Source organism: Pipistrellus kuhlii, unplaced genomic scaffold (genome assembly GCF_014108245.1).
Source record: "Pipistrellus kuhlii isolate mPipKuh1 unplaced genomic scaffold, mPipKuh1.p scaffold_m20_p_4, whole genome shotgun sequence".
NCBI classification, from domain to species: Eukaryota; Metazoa; Chordata; class Mammalia; order Chiroptera; family Vespertilionidae; genus Pipistrellus; species Pipistrellus kuhlii.
This window is the reverse complement of record NW_023425540.1, coordinates 301,269-324,939: the sequence shown is the minus strand read 5'-3', so window position 1 is coordinate 324,939 and position 23,671 is coordinate 301,269. Positions and strand designations below refer to the sequence as shown.

Sequence of the window (23,671 nt, the reverse complement as noted above, 5' to 3'; positions counted from 1 at the left end):
TTTGAAGGATGATACGAGGACTTAAGGGTAAAAATATTTTCAGAACTTCAGTAGTTTTCTGAGGTGTGTAGAATTTTAGCCCCATCATGTGGTGAGATTTTAAACTACATTGATCATATCTGGCATAGGGCATTGCCTTTTGAAGTGTTTATTGGAACCCAGACAAAAGTAAATTTCACAATGTTTTTGTATACATGTAGGTCTCACTAAAAAGCATACATCTGTGGTGCACTAATATTTTCTTTTTTAAAAATATGTTTGTTTTTTTTTGTTTTTTAAGAGGAAGGGAGAGGGCTAGGGAGATAGAAACATAGATGAGAGAAACATAATTGATCAGATTGCCTCCAGCAGTCCCCGACTCTTCTCCCCAAAAGGATAGAACCCACTACCTAAGCTTGTGCCCTGACTGGGGATCGAAGCAAAGACCTCTTGGTTCATAGGTCAATGTTCAACCACTGAGCGACACTGGCTGGGCTGTTATGGCCTTTTGTTCATTTTCCATTAAAAATGCTAACTGGTACAGATTTCATCACCTTTTAATAGGGTCTGACCTGCATTTTGTCAAAAGTAACAATTTTATTACTGGAAGAATGCCAAACTGAAATGGTTATAGATACTGAAAAATTAGGTTCCTTTTTAGATAAGCCCTGTCATTGATACTTCTTTCTCATCATCCTACCTTAGGAAGTGCAATAAAATGATTGGTCATTAAGCTGAAGCATCTTTTTGCCAGTTAACTGCCACAATAATTAGAATTTAATTTAAAAAGGAATTGCTGCTGATTGCGTCTATAGATGCTTATGGCGTACAGGTAGTTTATTGCAGTAATTGTTTGAAAAAAAGAAAATGCCAGAGGTGTGGTATTAAGAGTAGATGGGTGGTAGGAAAGTGAAGGGGGAATTTTTTTTTTCTTTTTAAACCAAAACGTGAGATTCTGCTACAGTCAATACATTTTCATATTTGTATTCAGTGTTCTGTAGTTATTTCTATGGCTAAAGTGTAGCAGTAGTGCTTTATTGATTCTGACATGGTAACATTTAAAAAACAATGAATAATACTGTACTGGTCAGCAGTGTTAGCAATGTGAGCCTGCATGAAAAGTATGTGCTATTTAAACTAGGCCAACAGAGGATCAGAAAATCCAGTCAGAGGGTAGCTGAGTTTATTCAGAGTATCAGAGTTGGTATAGTATTCAATCTATTCTGTTTACTATGTATAATTTTTTTTGTAACTGACTCAGATATTCTAAGGGATTCAGAAGAAGAATGAAAATGTGTAAGAGAGAGAGATGGTCTCTTCCTTGTTCATTGTGTTATCTAATGTTTCTTGAGGTGTTACTACATACCAGTCACTGTGTAAATACTTTCTGTGACAAAAATTGTAAGTGGTAGATACTCCGGTGTTTTCTCATTTACAGATGAGAGTACAGGTTGAGAGAGATGAGTGACCTGTTACATACTTCTCGGCCCAGGATAGGAACGCATGTGTATCTGACTTTAAATGCTGTCAGTTTAGTAACTTTCTTTTCTTGATTGCTAGGTAGGAGATTAATTTTTAGGAATGATAATACCAGGATGCTTTTACTCATGCGCCAGAATATGTCTTTATCCTGGTTTTAGTGAACAGGATGGCTTGTTTCCTTCCCCTTCGGGATGGCATCTCAGCATCCTCTCTAGTCAGGGACCAACTCCTTTCAGTGGCTGTATCATCTTTACCGAGTGGGTCTGCAGGGATTGCTTAATTAGCATCTGTTAGTGGACTAAATTGCAGGAATATATTTGTAAAGTGAATTCCTAGCAGTAGAATCACTGGATCAGAAGGATTTTATATTTGGTGAATAGCGCCTAATTACTCTGGAAAAATTGCACCAATTTATAAATTCCATCAAAATATTACGAGGGGGCCGGGGTTTTTTTTTTGTCTGTTTGTTTCAGTTTTGTGATACTGGCTGTTTTCACATTTTTGAGTCTTTGTGAAATTGGGTGAAAAATGGTACTTTATTGAGCATATTTTTGTGTTAAGAAGACTTTCTAAGAACTTCGTTATTGTGGTCCATTTCTTTCTTTTTTTTAAAAATATTTTTTATTGATTTTTTTTTTTACAGAGAGGAAGAGAGAGGGATAGAGAGTTAGAAACATTGATGGGAGAGAAACATTGATCAGCTGTCTCCTGAACACCCCCCACTGGGGATGTCCCCACAACCAAGGTACATGCCTCTGACTGGAATCGAACCTGGGACCTTTCAGTCCGCAGACCGACACTATCCACTGAGCCAAACCGGTTTTGGCTGTGGTCCATTTCTTGATTTGTAATAGCTTTTCATATTGTGGGACTTGCTTGCCATTAATATGGCACATATTTTTTCTACAGCATGTTTGTCTTGGTAATTCTTTAAAAGTGTAGAAGGTTTTAGTGAAATATTTAAATGTATGGAGAAGTGTAGAGAGAATTGAGTGAACACCCACAATACCCCTATCTTAATATTTTGCTGTTTTACTTGATCTCTTGGAAATAAAACATTAAATGTATAGGTGAAGTTCAGTTTACTTATTTATAACCCTTGTTTGTTTTAATCCCCCCCCACAAACACAGGTAGTCTCTATGTTCCTTAATTACTATTTGCTGTGTGAATGCTAATAAGTAGTATTGTTTTGCATGTGTAAAGTTGTTATATAAATGATGCATTTATATATCTTCATTTTGCTTTTACATTAATTCTGCCTTTGAGTTTTTTTTCCATGTTGCTATCTGCAGATTTAGTGTAATTATAGACAACTCTGTCGAGTATTCTGCCTGGTGCCTCTGCCACCTTTCATTTGTCCGTTTTAGTTCAGGTTATTTATACCTTTTGGCTACTGTAGAGAGCCCTGCATTGACTATTCTTGTCATGTTTCCTTGTAAGTGGGTAAGATTTTCTAGACCAGTGCTCTTTAACCTCAAATGTGTGATAAGATAACTCAGGGGTTTTCTTAAAATGCAGGTTCTGATTAGAGTAGGTTTCAGGATAGGACCCTAGTTCCAAACTGTTCAGAGTGATGTTGATTTTGCTTGTCCATGGACCAAACTTCTGATAACAAGGCTCTAACCTATAGTTAAAAGAGAAATTGAAAGAAAAAAAAAAAAAAGAAAAAGAAAAAGAGAAATTGCTGGGACTCGATTAGATATTGCTAAATTCTCTCCCATGTGATGTATGGAGTTATACTCCTGCCAACATTTTGTCAGAGTATCAGAGTTAACATTTTTGCCAGTCTTGGTTACAAAATGCATTGTCATTGTTCTTTGACATTAGATTACATTTCTGTGAATTGCCTGTTCACATTCTTTTTTTTCTTTTCTTTTTAAATCTTCATTCGAGGATACCTTTCTATTGATTTTTAGATAGAGTGGAAGGGAGGTGGACGGACGAGATAGAAATGTTAATTGTGAGAGAGACGCATCCATTGGTTGCCTCCCACACACACCCTGACCTGGGCCAGGGATTGAGCCTACAACCCAGGTATGCGTTCTTATTTTATTTTATTTTATTTTTTCATGGTTCACAGGCAGTATTTTTTTAAAGTTAATAAATCTTTATTGCTCAGATTATTACAATTGTTTCTCCCCCCCATCCCCATAGCTCCCTTCCACCAAGTTTCCACCCCACTTTCTGCCCTTACCCTTCTCTCCCTCATTGTTCTCATCCATAGGTGTACTATTTTAGTCCAGTCTCTTCCTGCACCCCTCACACCCCTTTCCCCCTGATAATTATCCACTCCCTTTCTTTGCCCCCATTTCTATTATATTCACCAGTTTATTCTGTTCCTCAGATTTTTAATTCACTTGATTTTTAGATTCACTTGTTGATATATATATATATATATATATGTATTTGTTGTTCATAATTTTTATCTTTACTTTTTTCTTTTCTTTTTCTTTTTCCTCTTCATAAAGAATACCTTTAAGCATTTCCTATAATACTGGTTTGGTGGTGATGAACTCCTTTAGCTTTTTCTTATCTGTGAAGCTCTTTATTTGCCCTTCAATTCTGAATGATAACTTTGCTGGGTAGAGTAATCTTGATTGTAGGTTCTTGCTATTCATCACTTTGAATATTTCTTGCCACTCCCGTCTGGCCTGCATAGTTTCTGTTGAGAAATCAGCTGATAATTGAATGGGTGCTCCCTTATAGGTAACTGTTTTTCTCTTGCTGCTTGTAAGATTCTCTCTTCGTCTTTTGCCCTTGGCATTTTAATTATGATGTGTCTTGGTGTGGTCCTCTTTGGATTCCTTTTGTTTGGGGTTCTGTGTGCTTCCTGGGCTTGTAAGTCTATTTTTTTCACCAGGTGGGGGAAGTTTTCTGTCATTATTTCTTCAAATAGGTTTTCAGTATCTTGCTCTCTTCTTCTGGCACCTCCATAATTCTGATGTTGGTACGCTTGAAGTTGTCCCAGAGGCTCTTTACCCTATCTTCAACTTTCTGGATTCTCTTCTTGCTTCTGCGGAGGAGTGTCCTTTGCCGCTTTGTATGCCAAATCTTTGACTTGATTCTTACATTCCTCTAGTCTGCTATTGGGTCTCTGTATAATATTTTTTATTTCAGTAAGTGTATGTTTTATTTCTAGTTGGTCCTTTTTCATATCCTCGAGGGTCTTGTTAAATTTATCGGCCTTTTCTAGGAAATTCTTGAAGAACCTTATAATTGTCATTTTGAACTCTATATCTAGTCGTTTGTTCTCCTCCATTTCTTTCGATTGAGATCTGTTTCCTTGTCTCGGCATTTTCGCTGCTTCCCTGAGTTGGTAGGATGGCTTTGTGTTTGGTGTCTTACATGGGCCGGTGGGTCAGCCTCCTCAGTTACCTGAGGTAGACACTCTTGGTGCTCCCCTTTGTGGACTGCGTGTACAGCCTTGTTGTAGTTAAGTTTTGATTGTTGTTGGTATCCCTGAGAGGAATTGACCTCCAGGCCAATTGAATGTGAATATCAGCTGTGTCTACTCTGAGATACCTTCTGTATTGGAGACAGTCTTATAGGATCAGACTTGCAAAAGCTTCTGCGCTCAGCTTGGATGGGGCGGAGTCTCAGGGCTGAGCCGACACGACAGTCTTGGCTTCCCGTCAGCCGAGCCCTTGTGCGCGCGCCTCAGACCTCTGCCTTCCGTGGATCCACCTGACAGTCCAGATTCCCTCTGTAAGAGCCTGGGTGCTGCAGGTGCTCGCCCTGAATTGGGTTCAGTGCTCAGTGCAGTCAGAACTGGGGTTCAGTGCAGTGAGGAGCTTCTGACTCCTGCTCTGGAGAGGCTGCAGGAGACTCCAAGGTCAGACCTCTCTGTGTGCACTCACTCGCACGCAGATGTGCCTCTAGACCCTGCCTGCTGTGACTCCCCTGAGTCTCCCAGTCTCTGAGTCTCCGGGTGCCTTTCTCTACATTCCAGACTCCACCCGTATGAGCTTGGGTCCACGGGGTTTCGGCCGGGGCTGGGGTTCAGTGCAGGTGGGGGCTTCCTTTCTTTCCCCTCCCTCCCGCCAGCCAAGCAGCCCTTCCTCTCTGCGCTCACATCTCCCTACCTCAGTGTTTTGCGGCTCCCCTGATCCGTGAGCCTCTCTCCTTTCTAGTTGTAGATTTCCCACTCAGCCAGCTTTCGAGTGGTTTTGGATGATGTCCGTATTTTGCCTCGTTCTCTTTATACTATTTTACCTTCCAAATGTTGGGGTGGGTAGAGGTAGTGGCCACGCTCGTTCAGCATGGTGCTCCTGCTTTCACGAGGTAGAAGAAAACAGACCCACAACACATCCATCTTACAAGTTACCAAACACTGAAATAGCTACAACAACTTCCTAACCGCTTAAATTCTGGGAAATAAAGCCAGAGTGTTCGTTTTTAAAGTTATATTTAGGATTCATGTATATGTTTACGCATATGCTTATAATTTGTTTCAGCCCTCATTGAATTTTGAGAAGCATTCTGACCACTTTTCATGGACAGAAAATCGTTACGATGTGAGTCGTCGACGACACAACTCTTCAGACGGCTTTGATTCTGGTATTGGACGTCCCAGTGGAGGTAATTTAAGAAAATTATTTTTCATAATCTTTTAGGAACGTTTTGATTGTGATTGAGACTTTAAGTATAACATTTTTGAATTTGTAATACTTTTATCAAAAAAGGTAACTTTGGAAGGAAAGAGAAAAATGGATGGCGTGCACACGGGAGAAACGGCACGGAGAACATAAACCACCGAGGGGGCTACCATGGCGGGAGCTCCCGGGCTCGGAGCAGTGTTTTCCATTCTGGAAAGAGCCCAGGACTCCACGAGAACAGCATCCCTGACAATGAGCCAGGGAGGAAGGAAGACAGGAGAGAACGCAAGCAGTTCGAGGCTGAGGACTTTGTGAGTGAATTGTCATTGTAGTACAAATGTGGTTTTTGTAAGTGCTTCTTCTAGCACAAGCCCATCATTCACTGAGAACACAGGTCCAGTCCACAGCTTCCTCCCTCCCTCTTTATGCCCGTATCCTGCCACCATGGTCTTCAAGACCCTTTGATAAGTTTGTCATTTTATTCCTTAGAGAAACCTGTTTATTTAAAATATATTTTTGTTGATTTCAGAGAAGAAGGGAGAGGGAGAGAGAGAAACATCAATGATGAGAGAGAATCATTGATCAGCTGCCTCCTGCATGCTCCCCACGGGGGCTCGAGCCTGCAACCCGGCCATGTGCCCTGACTGGGAATGACCTTGACCTCCTGGTTCATAGGTCAGTGTTCAACCACTGAGCCACACTGGTCAGGCTCCTTATAAAAATTTTAACAGTTTCCCACAGAAATAATGACTGAGTTCTAGTGGCCTGTTTGCAAGTGCATTGCATTTTACTTAGATTGCCTCTCTCAACATGATTACTTATATATGACGCTTACGTGAATCCCAATATAGCTGTCTTCTTTCAGCTACTTTCTCTATTCACAAGTTTCATTGTGGTCAGGGAAGGAAAACTAATTGTTAGTCTAGGTCAGTTACATTAGGAATAGCAACTCCACTACTAAAAACAAGTATGAACTAATTAAAACCAAATTTTCTTAATTTTTCCTATTGGTGAAGCTCACCATGTGGCTGGCTTTTCTAAACATGTTTCCAGTTACATAACAATTGATCTAGTGTATACTCTTACCTAGTGTTTGTGGTTCCGGTAATTTCTTTTTGTGTGTATGCTCATTCTCCATTCAGCATTCATTTGAGTGGCTCAGCGTCTAACTCTTCTTGGCCCTCAGAACACATAGGTGAATAAGATAGGCAAAGTCCCCCACTGTTACTGAGTTACATTCTTTTGGGGACGTTAGGACCATAAAAAGAAAAAATAATTTTGCAGAGGATTTAGACAGGATGTGATTGGCTACTCTGGTTTACCAGATCAGAAGAAGTTTCTGCAGGGAAGTGTCTTGTAAGCTGGGACTTGGAGGAGCGAGTGTTGTTACGACCGGAGACTGGGAAGAGCTGGGGAAGAGTCGTGTTAGCTCCCTCAGAGAGAGGAAGGGTTTAGTGCGCAGGCCTCTTGCCTGCAATGTAAACCATTTTGGAAGCCTCTTGGGAGAAGCCGGGTGAGTTGATTTAGTTGATTTGAAGATGATCCCAGTAGTTAGAACTTGAACGGATTACGATGAGAGCGGAGAGACCAGTTAGGAAGTGGCCAGTCCAAGTTGTTCAGGAGAAAATAGCTTGACTGGGTGGGAGCTGTGACCGGCGAAGATACATGGTTTGAGGTGTAGTTTGATGGTAGTTTGGGTGGAGGGTGGAAGTGAAAGAATAAGACAGATTGGATTTGGGTCAGGGAAGTGGTGAGGGAAAGAGGAGGACAAGAGCCGAAACCGCTTTGGCTAGAGCGTCGGTCTGCGGACTGAAAGGTTCCAGGTTCTATTCCAGTCAAGGGCATGTACCTTGGTTGTGGGCATACCCCCAGTAGGGAGTGTGCAGGAGGAAGCTGATCGATGTTTCTCTCTATTCCTTTCCCTTCCTCTCTGTAAAAAATCAACAAAATATTTTAAAAAAGAGACAAGAATTATGCTTAGTTTCTATCCTATAATCTGGTAACCTTGCAATCACTGTACCTTCCCATTTTTCCACTCGCTAGTTACTATGAAATGGAATTTTTATAATCTAAACAAATCAGAAATATAACAGTGTGCTCTCATAGAGTTGTGAGGGTTAAATGAGTGATACAAATATGTCATCTAATAAAACAATGCCTGACATATAGCAAGCACTCAATGCAACCTAGTTGCTGCTACAATTATTATGCTCCACCCCCACTCCCAAGATGGCCGGCATTAGCCATTACAATCCTAGTCCTGGCATGCAGACCGATAGTCTGCTGTCTCATACTAGAGGGGTCCTGACAAAACACATAGAACTGCCACCAGTCTTGAGTTTGTGTCAGGAATCCATACTAGTTTGCATGCATGCCCTTTGGGGCTTTTGGTAATGTTGTCATGGGAGGATTCATTTTTATTTTTTTTTTAAATCAATCTTTATTGTTCATATTATTACAAAGGTTCCTCATTTCTTCCCCCCTCCACCAGGTTCCCACCCCACCCTCCGTCCCCTCCCCATCCCCCATTGTCCTCATCCATAGGTGCACAGTTTATGTTCAGTCTCTTCCTCCCTCCCTTTCCCCGATAGTAAATCCCTTTTCAGATAGTAAATCTGTTACTTAGCATTTTCTCATATCAATAATACCTCCAGCCGAAACCGGTTTGGCTCAGTGGATAGAGCTTCGGCCTGCGGACTGAAAGGTCCCAGGTTCGATTCCGGTCAAGGGCATGTGCCTTGGTTGCAGGCACATCCCCAGTAGGGGGTGTGCAGGAGGCAGCTGATTGGTGTTTCTCTCTCATCGATGTTTCTAACTCTCTATCCCTCTCTCTTCCTCTCTGTAAAAAATCAATAAAATATAACAAAGAAAAAAAAAATAATACCTCCGCATGCCCAATGATACACTTCACACAAAAGACATTTCCAAATAGGTCAACCAGCCTCATTCAGGCCCCACCCAAGGCACTCACAGATCAACACCCCAGCGCTATACTAACTCAACACATCCAGATCTAAGCCTTCATCACTTGATCATATTTTTTCAACACATGTTAAGCACCTTTATGGCATGGCATGCTGTGTTGCTAGGTAATATGGGACATATCTGATATAACTAATGGAAACTTAGGACTTTAGATGGTAAACATATCTATTAAGATTAGCTTTAGAGCACACATTCAGTGCTCAACTCCATTTCTTTTTTAAAAAAATACATTTTTATTGATTTCAGAAAGGAAGAGAGAGAAGCATCCATGATGAGAATAATTGATTGGCTGCCTCCTGCACGCCCCTCTACTGGGGATCGAGCCTGCCACTGGGTCATGTGCCCTTGACTGGAATCGAACCTGGGATCCTTCAGTCTGCAGGCTGATTGATGCTTTATCCACTGAGCCACACCAGCGAGGGCTCCATTCTTTTTAATATTCCGAGCATCACTTGTTAAAATAGAATTTGCACTTGGCTTTGAGAACGAGTTGCTAATGAAAGCATCCAGTAATGAAAACTAGCATTGGGGGGCAATTTGGTTCTCCTCTTCGCTGCTCTTGACCTCGTGCTGAGAAAGGATGTTCCTCAGATGGATGCAGACTGCACTCCGTGTGTGTGTGTGTGTGTGTGTGTGTGTGTGTGTGTGTGTGTGTGTGGTGGGGGGAGGTGTTGGACACTTTTCTCTCATGCAATCGGGGAGGAGGGACATATTTAAAGACATTGTTCTTGTTTTCTCCTACGAGGAGGGAGGATAGGTAGTAATCATTATAATAATGAGCAGACTAAGTTGAAAATTAAGGCTATGATTATAATTACTCTAATTATTGAGATGATGATGTCATTTTTCAGTATGATTTTGAGGTTACTTTTAAAAGGATTTTTGTTTTTTTTAAATGTGAGAGGTTAAACATTTTTTTGTGTTGTTTTCATTCCAACTTCCAGCCGTCTTTAAATCCTGAATATGAGAGAGAACCAAATCAAAATAAGTCTTTAGCTGCGGGCGTATGGGGTAAGTACTTTTTTATTTATCTTTGAGGGGTATAAAATGTTATTTGTAGGTTTTACTTTTCTGTGTTTTTAAAAATAAATAGGGCAGAATTAAACCTTTTCTTTTAAATAAATTTTGATGTGCTTAGCTACAAAAGGGTGGCACTTAGCTTTTAAAAACAAGATAGATTTTTGAGTCAGAGTAATTGATTTGTACCATTAAGTTTACTAACATGAATTTTTAAAAAACGGTCTTACGTTAATGTAATGAATGGACGTATTTGGAGAGTACCCCAATCATCATCTAAAGAAAAGACTTAGTTTTAAATTAATTTTTAGTTTTTCAAAGTTGAAAACTTGTTAACTGGAAAGATTCATACTTCTAATCATGCCTATGAAAATGGTTACACAGAGTATTGAAATATACCAATTTGCCTATTGAACTAGTCTGTTTGAATTTATTTGCTTTTTGATTGTCAAAGCTTAATGACAGTTTTTCTGGTAATAACTCCGTTTTCTTTAAAATTGCTTAGTGTTTAATAGAATCTTACAAAAGATTTAAACTGCACTTAGTATAAATTAGACAGCCTTTTAAAGATTCAAGTGAAGTTTAAAATAATGGAAACATTTACAATATAAAGATTTGATATCCGAAAAATAAATTTTTGTTATTTGATACCAAATTCAAAGGTGGTGCATTCACTTTGGAACTTGTACACGTTCATTTGTATGTTTCTACTGAAAGTCAACAACTTATCAAAACAAGGATTGTGGCTGTGGCAGCATACTAGTCCTAACAATAAAGGCATTATTTTAAACTTTGCCACTTCCTGTGCTGTTCTTTATTGTATTTATGGGGTAATGCTCTGAGGAATTACTTTGTTTCTTTTGATCTCCAGATTGATTTAAGGGTTTTTGAGGGTGGGGGTGGGGGCGGTCAGACACTTTTGTGAGAACCATGTGAATGGCATTGTTTTTTCTGTATTGCAAATTAGTATTTCTACCACTCTCCCCAGGCCTACACGCCCAGACACACACATACCCAACCAAAAAAATCTCCCAAGCTCCTCTCTTAGGTATGTTTCCTTATTATTCAGTTTTTCTGGGAACAGCTGATTGCATAAGAATATAGAATCACCTGGAAGGTGTTAAATAGATTCTCTAAGGAATTAGGAATGATTTGGATTTGATTAGAATGAAAGTACATAAAAAGTCAAGAATGTCAGTGAGCATTTGTCATATAAAATCTCCTATAGATACTATTGGTATTGATCCTTTGTTAATTTGATAAGTTTAGAAATGATTTAAAGGCAAATACATCTTTGAAAATATTGAGAAGACCATGTGTTAATAAAGGATTTTGGTTCTACTATTTCAGGGTTGGTGTAATAAGGATTTGAGCACTATAGTTGAAAGATGTTTAAAAGGAAGATGCACTCTTGACTGTCTGTGTCTTAGGTAAACTGAGAAGTGTGTCTGCATTAGAAAGAAATGGTTCATGGTGGCTTGGTTAATTGGTCAATTCCCAGTACTTCCCATAGGAATACAATGAAACTTCCATTGTATAGCACTTTATTATTCCTTTCTCGCTCCTCCCTCCCCTCTTCCCCACCCTGGGTTCCCAAATACTGTTTTACCCACTGCAACATTTAAAATAGTGATTATGTTCCTGAGGAAGACATGAGAGAAATTTAGGAAAGACTTCAATTGAACCTTTTCTAGTGCTTCCTTCCAGGTAAGTAAAAATTTAATAATGGAAATGTAATGCATATAAAAATAAATCAGTTTGTCCCTGAAATTATTTCTTATAGATCAAAAATTGCTAGAGCCTAAACATAACATCTCAATTTAAAAAACCTTTTGGGAAAGTAATTAAGCCATTTAAGAAATAGTTACATAAGCTTGATTCTACTTATAAGCTAATTGGATTTACTGGAAACACCTTCATGCAGCTCTACCTGTGACCTTAACCAGGGCCACTGTTGCTCACTAGGTCCATCTTATTTCCATTCTTTCATAATGTGAAACTAAAGCAAATATTCAGGATGTTTCAGTGTGCCCTCGGGAATTTTAAAAACAATTTAGTTGTGTGGCTTTGTTTGGGGTGTGAGGAGAGATAAAATGATAGGTTTATTATGGTTTGTATGCAATTTGAGACATAATTAGGGACTGATGTTTGTGTTTTCAGGACTCCTACTGGCTATTTTTGTGTGGACACAACCTGTCAGCTATATGTTATTGGCAGAGCCTAACAGACATGCAGTGCTTAAGAAACTAAGTCATGAAAACCTGTCATTAGTAATCAACTTAAAACTTAGTCTTGTTTCATCTCCGAATTCTTGTGACTATTCCTTTATAACTTGCTGGACTTATCTGACTTTTGCTCATAATTGATATACTGCTTGAGAGCATTAAGGTTCATTTTTAAGAATTTTGTTTAGCTTTCAAAATCAAAGCAAATTGGTGACTAGTTTTGTTTTTAAAAAAATATATTTTATTATCGATATTATAATTTTTTACAGAGAGGAAGGGAGAGGAATAGAGAGTTAGAAACATCAATGAGAGAGAAACATCAATCAGCTGCCTCCTGCACACCACCCACTGGGGATGTGCCTGCAACCAAGGTACATGCCCTTGACCGGAATCGAACCTGGGACCTTTCAGTCTGTAGGCCTACGCTCTATCCACTGAGCCAAACCAGCTGGTGACTGGTTTTTAAAGGTGGGATGTTTTCTAGAGAATTCCAATGATATTAGCCACAAGCATATAGATATGATTCCATTACATAAGTTAGATCATGTTGAAAAGCACTGTTGATTTTTTAAAAGGAACTTTGTAAGCAGGATCAAGAGAAGGGAATAATCTATCAAATATCTTTGTAAAAGCATTATATGGATAAATTATGTATTGAAATGACTCCACTTTCCTTGATGTCCTTCTTATATGGGAACAGTTAAGATTATTCCAAGGATCAAGGTTGAGAAAAGAAAGGTAAGGGGGTTTGATTGGACAACTTGCCACAAGTAAATTCTATTTTGTCAGGGCTAGGAGTATTACTTGTTCATCGTGGAAATGGTTTTTACTTTAGAAGTGCATTTCTTTAAGCCTGTCCTTCATATGAGTAACATGAGGGTTTGTTAAAGGAAAAGTGCCTTACCCCCGCTATTGACATAAATCGTTAAACTCATTTGTTTAACACTGTCATACTGTTGTTGCAAAGCAAAACAAATTTCATTAAATTAAAAAGTTCAAACAACATCAGTCTATAAAAACGATGTCAACAGGCTATTGAGTAGAATAGTGTTCATAGTGCCCTGGCCTGGCTCCCCTGGCGGGAGTGTCGCCGGGCACCATAGGCTGTGGCTTCAGTTCCTGGTCAGGGCAGAGTCCTAGGTTGCAGGTTCCATCCCCTGCTGGGGCTCATGTGGGTCCCAGCCAATGTCAGTGTTTCTCTCCACATCAGTGTTTCTTTCTCCTTGCCGCTCTCTAAAAAACAGTAAAAACATATCCTTGGGTGAGGATTAAAAAAATGTGCTCACAACAGGTACAGATTCTCTGAGTTTAATATTTGTATAGTGAGTCTTATGTGACTCGGTGTCCTCCCCGAGTGTGAAGATGCGGTCCAGTTACTGTTTTACCCTTTGGCTGTGTGCTTTTGTTCACCCTCTTTCCACCCTCTCTGGTATGGCTCAGTGGATAGACCATTGGCCTGTGGACAGGAGGTTCCTGATTTGATTCCAGTCAAGGACTGGTACCTCGGTTGCAGGCTTCATCCCTGGCCCCACATGCAGGAGGCAAACCAATTGATGTCTCTGTCCTTCCCCCTCCCACTCTCTTAAAAAATCAATGGAAAAATGTCCTTAGGATGAGTATTAATAGAAGAAGGAAAAAAAAAAATAAAGTTGTTTATTTTCTGAGTCAAGATAATGAGGAACTCCATTAAAAATGGCGTTGGTGTGATGGTGAAGGGGGCCGGGGTCCCTGATGTCATGGGTAGTGTCCCTTTACAAGCCTCTTATTCTGACAACTTGGTGCAGTCTCAGTGTCAGTGTTTCTCGTTGGGAGGCGAACCTTTGGAGGAGCTTGGCCAGCAGCGCCATGCGCTCCAGCAGCACAGTGCAGTGCTGAGTGCATGGGCTTTGGAATGAGACGACCCTAACATTCGGCCTTGTACGTATTGGTTAATTTAGGCTTTGGAAGATTGTACTTACTCTCTCAGAGTGAATTTTGTCGTGTGTTAGATATGAGGATCATCACAATAATCCTCATGAGAAAAGTATTAATGATTGTTGACTATGTAAAATCCTTGGTCATGTCATAGGTGTTTAATAAATATTAACTAGTTATGTTGTCCAAATCTAATAAACCAGGGAGATTCTAGTAAATTTATGAAGAGGCCAAAGAGGAAAAAAAATTTTTAAGTGATATGTCAAAGAATAATAAGTGAAACAAATTTTATATGGCAGCTATGGAGAGTATAATGAAAGAAAGGATGAGAAATTAAGCATATGGCCAGTTTGTTTTGTATTACATGTAACTATATATTCCTCACCTAAATTTTCCCATTTAGTTTTTCAGAGAGAGGAAGAGAGGGGGGGAGAGAGCAGGGGGTAGAGGAGAGAAAGAAACACCGATTAGTTGCTCCCCCCACCCCCCATGCTTCGACTAGGGGCCGTGCTTAGCGCCTGCAACTGAGGTACATGCCCTTCACCCTTCAGTCTGAAGGCCAGCGCCCTAACCGCTGAGCCAAACCAGCTAGGGTGATGTGGCAGTATTTTATTTCTCATCTTCCTTCCAAAAGAATGGAGGCACTTCTACCACTGACTTTGTATGGAAGGAGTGAAAATAATTATTATATTCACAGATATTGGGAGCATGACCAATAGGATAATAAAAGGATATTGAAAATTAGTTATTGGTAGATTCCAGTTGTTTCTGAGGATGACGGGGCACTAACAATACGAAAATTTATAGTCATGCTTTCCTTCAGGTGCCTTAAAGTTAAATTGAACGAGAATACCTGCTAAGGAGCTTGATGCAATGAGCGTGTGATTTATAGTCATTCTCTAAGATCACCCCCTTTCTAACTCTAAGGTCAGTGTTAGGGCCTGTCACCAACACAGACCGTTTCTCTTTAAAAGAATAAGAGCAAGGACCATGCCACTGCATCACGTGGGGTATGACGCTGAGCAGCTCAGGCACAGACAGTAGGAGGCGAGCACACAGGGGAGGGATGGAGTTCTGGGGGGTAAACAGCCACATACACGGTGACTGACGGTCTGCCTGGGAGGTGGTCACACACGGCTGTGTGCAGACCATGTATCATAAAGAAGTAGCCCTGAAGCCTGTGGATCCCGTTAACCAGTGCTCCCCCAGTAACAATAAAAAGTAAAAGAATAAACAATTTGGGTAGTTTCCATACAGTTTACCAATTGGCAAAGTAAATGGGAAAAGTAGGAGACATTGGATGTGGTTTGTTCACGTGGAAGGAGGATTGCGAGTCTCTGTCCCGGGAGTCCTGCAGTTCAGTTTCTGAGGTGACCCCTCAGGAAGTTGGGTTTGGTTGGTTGAGGTGGAGCATCACCATAAGACATCTATGCAGCTCACTGCACCACAGGATCATCTCTTACATGCAACACCAGAACTTTAATTTAGATTTTCTTGGGTTTCTTTCTTTGAGTTAATTATTTTATTCTGAACTCTTAATTATGAAACTTGTGTTTTCAGAAATTTTCATTGCAATAATTGGGAACACCTGTGTGATTATACAGACATCAATCAAACTCTAGGAGTAGTTTTTCATGTTTCATGTTTCATGCTGTGGTCTTGAGAAAAGCTTTTAGTTAGCAAGTGCTATTCTTAGTACTACTTTCAGATGTAGGATTGAGTCGGTTACCCTGCACCTCATAAATGCCTTCAGTTCAGTGGTCAATAAATATTTGAATGAATTGATTGGTATGTCAAAATAGAACTCTCTCATCAGTCATAACTCAAGTAGAAATAAGTGAGAATGAAAAGGAATTAGGAAAATTCTCTTTTCAAAAGGGAAAAGCGGAAAATATACTTGGTATTTCAAGTCTTAAGGGCCATTAGGATGAGAACTGCGATGAACATAAAATATATTAGGAGCTAATCTTGCTTTGGTCATAGTTAACATTGACAGGCTACTGTCTAGCTGGCCCATTATCTGTATTACTCACACGGCTCAGTTCTTCCTGTGATTTGCTCAGCTATGTTTTAGCTGTATTTCTTATGCAGGAGTATAGCTTATACTTACTTAGCTTACATGACCCAGGAAGCAGCTGTGTATTTAAATACAGTCAAGGCTTAGAGTATGCTCTTCTTTTTATGTTAGAATTTAAACTGACGCCTGCTCGTGCTTTGTCTATGCAGAGTACCCTCCGAACCCCACATCTAGAGCGCCCAGGATGCTGGTCATCAAGAAAGGCAATGCCAAGGACTTGCAGCTGTCGGGGTTTCCTGCTGGAGGGAATGCCCCGGCACAGCCCGGGAAGAACGGGCCTGGCCCCAGCGTTTATAAAGGCTTGGTCCCTAAGCCTGCTGCTCCGCCCACAAAGGTAAGTTCCACACGGTGAACATCACATGTTGTAATTGATATCAGTTGAATTATTTTGGGAGAATAGTGTTAGGAAATTTACACTGAATTGTTGGAATGTTTTGTGGGGAACTGGTTGTGTGTCATTGATTTTAATTTTCCTTTAAATGGCATGTGTTTGTCGTGTGTGTTTTCTTGTTTTAGTAGTAAATAAAGTCTGTAAAACTTGTTTTGCTAAATGCATCTATGGTATATTTGCATAACAATATATAATGCTGTTTTCTTGGTGTACTGTTTTAGGTTTTTGAAACTCCCACTAGTGTTTTCTTGACAATAGGTAAAAGAAATCTCATTTTAGGTTTATAAAACTGAAAAAAAATTGCAATGTAGTCAGATGTTTTTATTTGAATACCATGCTTTGATTTTATTTGTAGAAAAAGATGCAAGAGAATCCTGTGGTAACGATTATGATATAATACAAAAATATCTGTTTTACAAGCCCCATGTAGTCCCCTTTATTTTATATTCTCTTCTCTCTTCTGTGTAATCTGTGTTTTTATAGATATTAACGTCTGTGTGCTTTTCTGTAGCCTACTCAGTGGAAAAGCCAAACTAAAGAGAATAAAGTTGGGACTTCTTTTTCTCATGAGTCTACATACGGTGTTGGCAACTTCAATGCTTTTAAGTCAACAGCCAAGAATTTTAGTCCATCAACGACGACAGTGAAAGAGGTGCGGCCTTTACAATTGTTTCTGAGGAATGTAACCTAGTAATCACGAGAGTCTCCTTACAGCAATACCCACGAGTTCTTTCACAACACGTTTTGAGATAGTTCTCCTACTTGCTGACACTTTTCAGCATTAATTAAGTAGGAATGAGTTTTAATGAAGATTTCCAAATATCCCAAAATGTAGACAAAATAATACCCATATACCTACCGACCAGGAAGACTAAGAATTAGGAAAATGACAGTTTAGAGTACGTTTTCTTATAAAATTATGCATTAGGGGCTGAGGAAGCTTTGTTAGTACTAACACTTAGGGGACAGAGGGAGGGGGATGAGGGGAAATGCACATTCTTTCACTGGCTGAGATGCCTGCTAAGGTAAGTATTTTTGTGTCCTTTGCTAGGTTCTGAAACTTCAATGCCAGGGAGTTTTCTGACCAGTTTAGAATCAGAAGACACTTGTGACTATAATTGTACTAAGAGCTCTGGGCACTGTGTGGGAACACATCTCATGTACTAACTACCCTGTTTCCCCAAAAATAAAACATTGTCTTATATTAATTTTTTCTCCCAAAGTTGCGCTAGGTCTTATTTTCAGGGGATGTCTTATCTTTCCATGCGCTAGGTCTTATTTTTTTGGAGGATGTCTTATTTTCGGGGAAACACGTTAGTTCTCTATTGTAGAACGCCAGAGCTTTGGTGAAGTACCAACATTGTCAGCAGGTTAGCTATGGCGTAGATTCATTACAGTTGTACAGACGTTTTGCCAACAGTTAAGCATTATGGCTTATTTCCATGGTTAAAACCTGATCTAGAGTTCTAAAACTGTTTCCTACTGTATCCCACTGTCAAAAAAACAAACACGGAAAACAAAGGGATGTCAATACGTGATTCTTTCCCCCTTCCCTCCTGCTTGTCCAAATGTCCCCTGGTGAAATCCTACTGATAAAGCCCTTTGTGTGCCTGTGTGTAAATACATGTAAACAGATCTTATGGGAGCTGTTATTGGACCTTGAAGCTGAGAATTCTGGGAAAGACAGCATACAACTGCTTTTCTGTGTATTGTAGAAATGCTTAAACATTTCAGGGTTTTTAGAAATTCCATAAAATAGAATTTAAACTCCTAACTTTGAGTCAGTTAGTTCTTTGTGTTATCAGACCTTAATTGTTTCTGGGATAAGAAAGTTCTTTTTTTCTTTTTTGAGAAAATACTTTTGTTTACTTATCTAATGGAGTAGATAAAACATTGGGATAGAGGAAGCTCTTTGACAGAGACCTTAACATCAGGTTTGTATTGTGGATGAAGGTGAAAGAGGAGGTTGTGGTGGTGGTTTTGAACGTTACATTGACATTAGTTCTCTGTTTACATATTTATCAATCTCTCTGAATTTTTTTCTTAAGAGTAATCGCTCCAATTCCTCTTCACCTGTTGACAAACTCAGTCAGCAGCCTCGTCTCACCAAGCTGACCCGAATGCGCACGGACAAGAAGAGCGAGTTTCTGAAAGCGCTGAAACGGGACCGAGTGGAGGAGGAGCATGAGGAGGAGAGCCACGCTGGCTCCGAGAAGGTGACTTGGTTTGGGTAATGGGTCCTTGGAGTATTTGGTCCAGAACCAGTTAGGACCCTTGCATCAACTTTAATGACTTTTCCCCTAAAGTACAGTTCTCTCATTCTGTAGTTCCTATACAAAAATAAAATTGAAAAAATTCCTGTTCAAATATGATTTTTTTTCTCCCCACATTGCCTACCTTCATCCTTTGGGTTTTTGCTTTTGTTGAAAAATGTGAATATTATAGTTAATAATCTGTGTGTATCCATCACAGCTTAGTTTTGTGTGTCTAACTAGTATTTAAAAAATATATATATTTTTTATTGCTTTTTTTACAGAGAGGAAGGGAGAAGGATAGAGTTAGAAACATCGATGAGAGAATCATCGATCAGCTGCCTCCTGTACACACACACACACACACACACCCACACACACACACACACACCCACTGGGGATGTGCCCGCAACCAAGGTACATGCCCTTGACCGGAATTGAACCTGGGACCTCTCAGTCCAAAGGCCAACGCTCTATCCACTGAGCCAAACCGGTCTTGGCTATGTATTTTTTAATTGATATAAGGTAGAGGTAGAGTGAGAGAAAAATCAGTGGTAAGAGAACCATCATCGGCTGCCTCTGGCCTGCCCCTGGGGATTGAGCTGCAGCCAGGGCGTGTGCTCTGACCGGGATCGGATCAGTGGCCTCTTGGCTTCTGGGTTGATGCTCAAACACAGCCTTACTGGCCAGGCCATCAGATTTTATGAGAAAGTCTTCTGAATTTAAGCAGAGGCCCGGGGCATGAAAAGTCATGCCCTAGAGGGGGGGTCCCTTAGCCTGGCCTGTTCCTCTCACAGTCCGGGAGCCCTTGGCAGCGGGAGGTGACGCCCCATCACACCTCTGTTGCTGCCACTGCCGGCGGCGCAAGCCTTGGCGGCCCTGGTTACCTGAGGGCTGGGCAGCTGCCATCTGAGGCTTGCCTGCACCTCTGGCCAGCCCTGGGCGGCTGGGGGGACTGGGCGCCACCATCTTTGAGGGAGTGACAATCAGTTAGCATCTCCCCTCATTGTCTGTGAGTGCCACCATTTTTGAGGGCGTGTCAGTCAATTAGCATATTCCCTCTTTATTGGCTGTGGGTGCTGCCATTTTTGTGACGGGATGAGGGTCAGTTAGCATATTTTTTCTTTATTAGATAGGATGATTATAAGCATTACATTTATATGTTATCAACGTAAGAGAACTAGGATTTATTAAAGTTTTTAACAACAGTGTTTTCTTACTGTTAATTCCCTAAAAATCAGGATGAAGACTCATTTAATTTGCATAACAGCAATAGTACTCACCAGGACAGAGATATAAACCGAAACTTTGATGAAAATGAAATCCCACAGGAGAATGGCAATGCCTCTGTCATTTCCCAGCAGGTCATCCGGTCCTCAACCTTCCCGCAAACGGATGTTCTCTCTAGTTCCCTTGAGGCAGAACACAGGTTAGTGCTCATTTTTACTTTTCTGTATTTTTATATTGAGGGTTTTGATATTATAGAATATAATATTGTTTTTAGCAGTTTATTGAGGTGTGATTTAATGCCGTACATTTCACACATTTTGAAAGTAAGTTCATGGACTTTTTTTTTTTTTTTTTTAGTAAATTCAGAGTTGTGCAGTTGTTGTCACAGCCTAGTCTTAGGCACTTTCCATACACCCAGAATAACCCTGGGCTTGTCTGCCGTGGTTACTCCTCCACCTTCCTGCTGTAGGCAGCCCGATCTACATCCTGTGTCTGTAGCTATGCCTTTTTTTGTTATTTTATAGAAGCAGAACCTTAAAGCATTTGTCCTTTATGTCTGGCTTCTTCTCTTAGCATGTTTTCTAGGTCCATAGACCCAACAGCACGTGTCACTTCTATGCTCCTTTTCTTACCTCCGTGCGCTGTACGGCTCTGCTGTTCACAGGCCGACGGGATTGGGCTGTTGGCACTTTGTGCATTTTGTGAATTGTGCTGTGAGTGTCCCTGTCACAGTGTGTACGTCTGTATGGCATGCTCAGTACTGTGCCCAGCACCTGGCACTCACTGTGTGCTCAGCTTCTCTTCATGAAGGAGGTGCAGCAGTGCCAGGGCCTCTGCCTGTGCTGTGACACTGCTGAGAGTGAGACGTGGACATGGCAAGGTGCTGGTTCTCCTGTGGGAGAGGGGGTGTTTGGAGTGAGTGCCTACCTCATTTGTTCTAGGGGCCGTGGATGGAATAGCTTGACAAGCTCTGAATCCTTCATGGAGTTAGAGATGACCTTGTTAAGATAGATTTCTAATTGTGGGGGAACACAAGGTTGTTGTTATTAGTTTTTGTTTGTTCGTTCATTCTTTCAAGATCATTTGTTTTGAAAGCTATCCCAGAAGTATATAGTTATCAGTCACAGCCTGGGACTAAGGGCACAGGAGGAAATGGACAGTTAGGAGCCTGGACTTCGGTGACGTGAGATGATTTGTTCCACCTGCATTGTTCAGGTTTTAACAGTGAGACCGGTTAGAGTCTCATCTACAGGCTCTGGACTGGGTGGCATAGGGACGGAGGAGAGGTTAGAGGTCAGACAGGGCACGGGAAGGAAATGTTAAATGGTGGAAAGGAATGAGAGAAATAGTATTAGTTAATGGTCCAGAGGCAGCATGTACCAATTGGAGAGGCAAAACACCAAATCTGTTTCCTTCTCTGCTGTCAAGTAGGCAAGATGTTTTACTTACGTCATCTTAATTCTTTGTAAAACTCGGGTCTAGTATTCTTTTTTTTTTTTTAATATATTGATTTTTCACAGAGAAGAAGAAGAGAGGGATAGATATAGTTAGAAACACCGATGAGAGAGAATCATCGACCAGCTGCCTCCTGCACAGCCCCCACTGGGGATGTGCCCACAACCAAGGTACATGCCCTTGACCGGAATCGAACCCGGGACCCTTCAGTCCACAGATCGACGCCCTATCCACTGAGCCAAACCGGTTTCGGCTAGTATTTATTTTTATTTAGAATCTGACACCGATATTGTATGAGGTTATTTAAAAAGGCATACAAGCATACAACATAGCTAATTCGTTGCAGGCTCCAGTTGAGAGATGATAGGTGTAATTAGGAGTAGCAGATACTTAAGACGTAGAATTAATTTTTTGCAAAGTACGCCAGATCCGCGTAAAACATGTCCATCTGGAAAAGAAGTGTTTGAGTCCCTGAGCCAGGCGCCCGGCTCTGGCGGGGTGTTTGCGTTTGCCAGCTGGAGAGGTGGTGGGTCTTCTCCTGCCCGATGGGCCTAAGATGAAGGAAAGGAGAAGAATAACCACATCAGTCGTTGTGCTTGGATCCTGGAGGAAGCTTTACGACGGCCCTCGCCGTGATTACAGAGCACCACGCAGTTCACAGTGCTCAGGTGCTCAGGAGGGAGACGGACGTGCACAAGAAATGGTACCAGCAGGCAAATAAGTTACAAAGTGCACATGAGGGCGGGATAGCCCCATCTCTTCAAAGTAGAAGACCTGGTGATGAGCTAGGACAGAATGAAGTGGTGGTGGTAGAGCAAGTGGGTAAGAAATTGCGTTTACTTTTGGTCCACGAATTTAGCAAATTGGAAGTTTCTAGACGAGTGCCTTTTGCAAGTTTCCAGCCTAGAGAGCCTCAAACACCAGAATTTAAGCAGTGCATTCTGGTCTTCTTATCTAAGATGTTTTATTTGGCTTAATCTCATCTGTTAACTCACTTTCAGAAATTCATCCAAATCATAACTCAAGTCCTTGTTTAATGCACTAGTTCTCTGAGGACTTTGTGAAATGGTTCATGTTCTCTCCCACGTGACATAAACAGGTGCGGCTCTAATTTATTAATTCTCCCTTTTTTCAGATTGTTAAAGGAGATGGGCTGGCAAGAAGACAGTGAAAACGACGAGACGTGTGCTCCCTTAACTGAGGATGAAATGAGAGAATTCCAAGTTATTAGTGAACAGGTGGGAAGACCCGAGTCAGACAACAGTTCCCTTCCCATTGCCTTTTCTTAATCATAACAATGGATTTTAAAAAACAGTTTTTTGGGGTTGGGGGGGTGTTACAGTTTTTTCCAGGAGTTTATTGGATATCACATTATAGGTCATCATCAATATAAATATATCTATTTCTTTGTCATCAGATCAGAAGGACAGAGATATTACATTCCATTGCTCTCCAACCCAGTGGGCACAAAACTTTTATCAGTTACTTATTTTGTTATCAATAGGGTTGTATCTGCCCATCCTGGTCATCACAAGCTTTTATAACCAATTATCTTGGTCTGCCGCCTTATGCTGTTGGCGCCTGGTGAAGTTCTCCTAGTGCCTTTCTCCACATTCAAAGCAAAGCGTCTCACAGATGCACACAGTGGTAAATGCAGTCAGCGGGCTGCTACTCCCCAACAGCAGTCGGCCTAGGTGTGTGGGCTGCACCATCCAGGGTGTGGAGTGCCGGCTGACGTTACACAGCAGTCCTTGAGAACATCCCGCCACTGATGCGTAACTGAATATAGTGGTTTTAGCCCCTCCTCATCTCTCCTCATCCCCCAGTTCTCTCCCTCTGGAAGAGGGACCTACACACAGTGCCAGAGTGTCACTTACTACATAGCGATGTGGCCTGTAAAGCGGTGCTTAGAGATTTCTATGGAAATTCCCAGTGTCAAACGTTTTTATGAAAGAGAGACTGAAGTTGGTAGAATGAACATAGTTATTGTTTGTTATTACTGTTTTTGTTATTTAACTTTGTATCTTTAAATAGTTTCTGATTTGGGACAGCCCCTTCCCAGGCCCCA

The 23,671-nt window shown here is 40.8% G+C and overlaps 1 protein-coding gene across 4 annotated transcripts in view; it reads left to right on the top strand.

Moving 5' to 3' along the window:
* GPBP1 (GC-rich promoter binding protein 1) overlaps nt 1-23,671 on the top strand; it is a 48,660-nt gene that overhangs the window by 23,696 nt on the left and 1,293 nt on the right. For 3 of the 4 annotated variants that reach the window (XM_045571855.1, XM_036409444.2, XM_036409446.2), the window contains 9 exons: nt 5,917-6,040; nt 6,145-6,368; nt 9,987-10,053; nt 11,048-11,107; nt 16,425-16,609; nt 17,178-17,318; nt 18,715-18,882; nt 20,160-20,347; nt 22,739-22,841. In XM_045571855.1, the coding sequence (XP_045427811.1) occupies nt 5,917-6,040; nt 6,145-6,368; nt 9,987-10,053; nt 11,048-11,107; nt 16,425-16,609; nt 17,178-17,318; nt 18,715-18,882; nt 20,160-20,347; nt 22,739-22,841 (1,260 nt within the window). The remainder of the gene's footprint in view (nt 1-5,916; nt 6,041-6,144; nt 6,369-9,986; nt 10,054-11,047; nt 11,108-16,424; nt 16,610-17,177; nt 17,319-18,714; nt 18,883-20,159; nt 20,348-22,738; nt 22,842-23,671) is intronic. The other variant, XM_036409445.2, reaches the window with a different exon arrangement.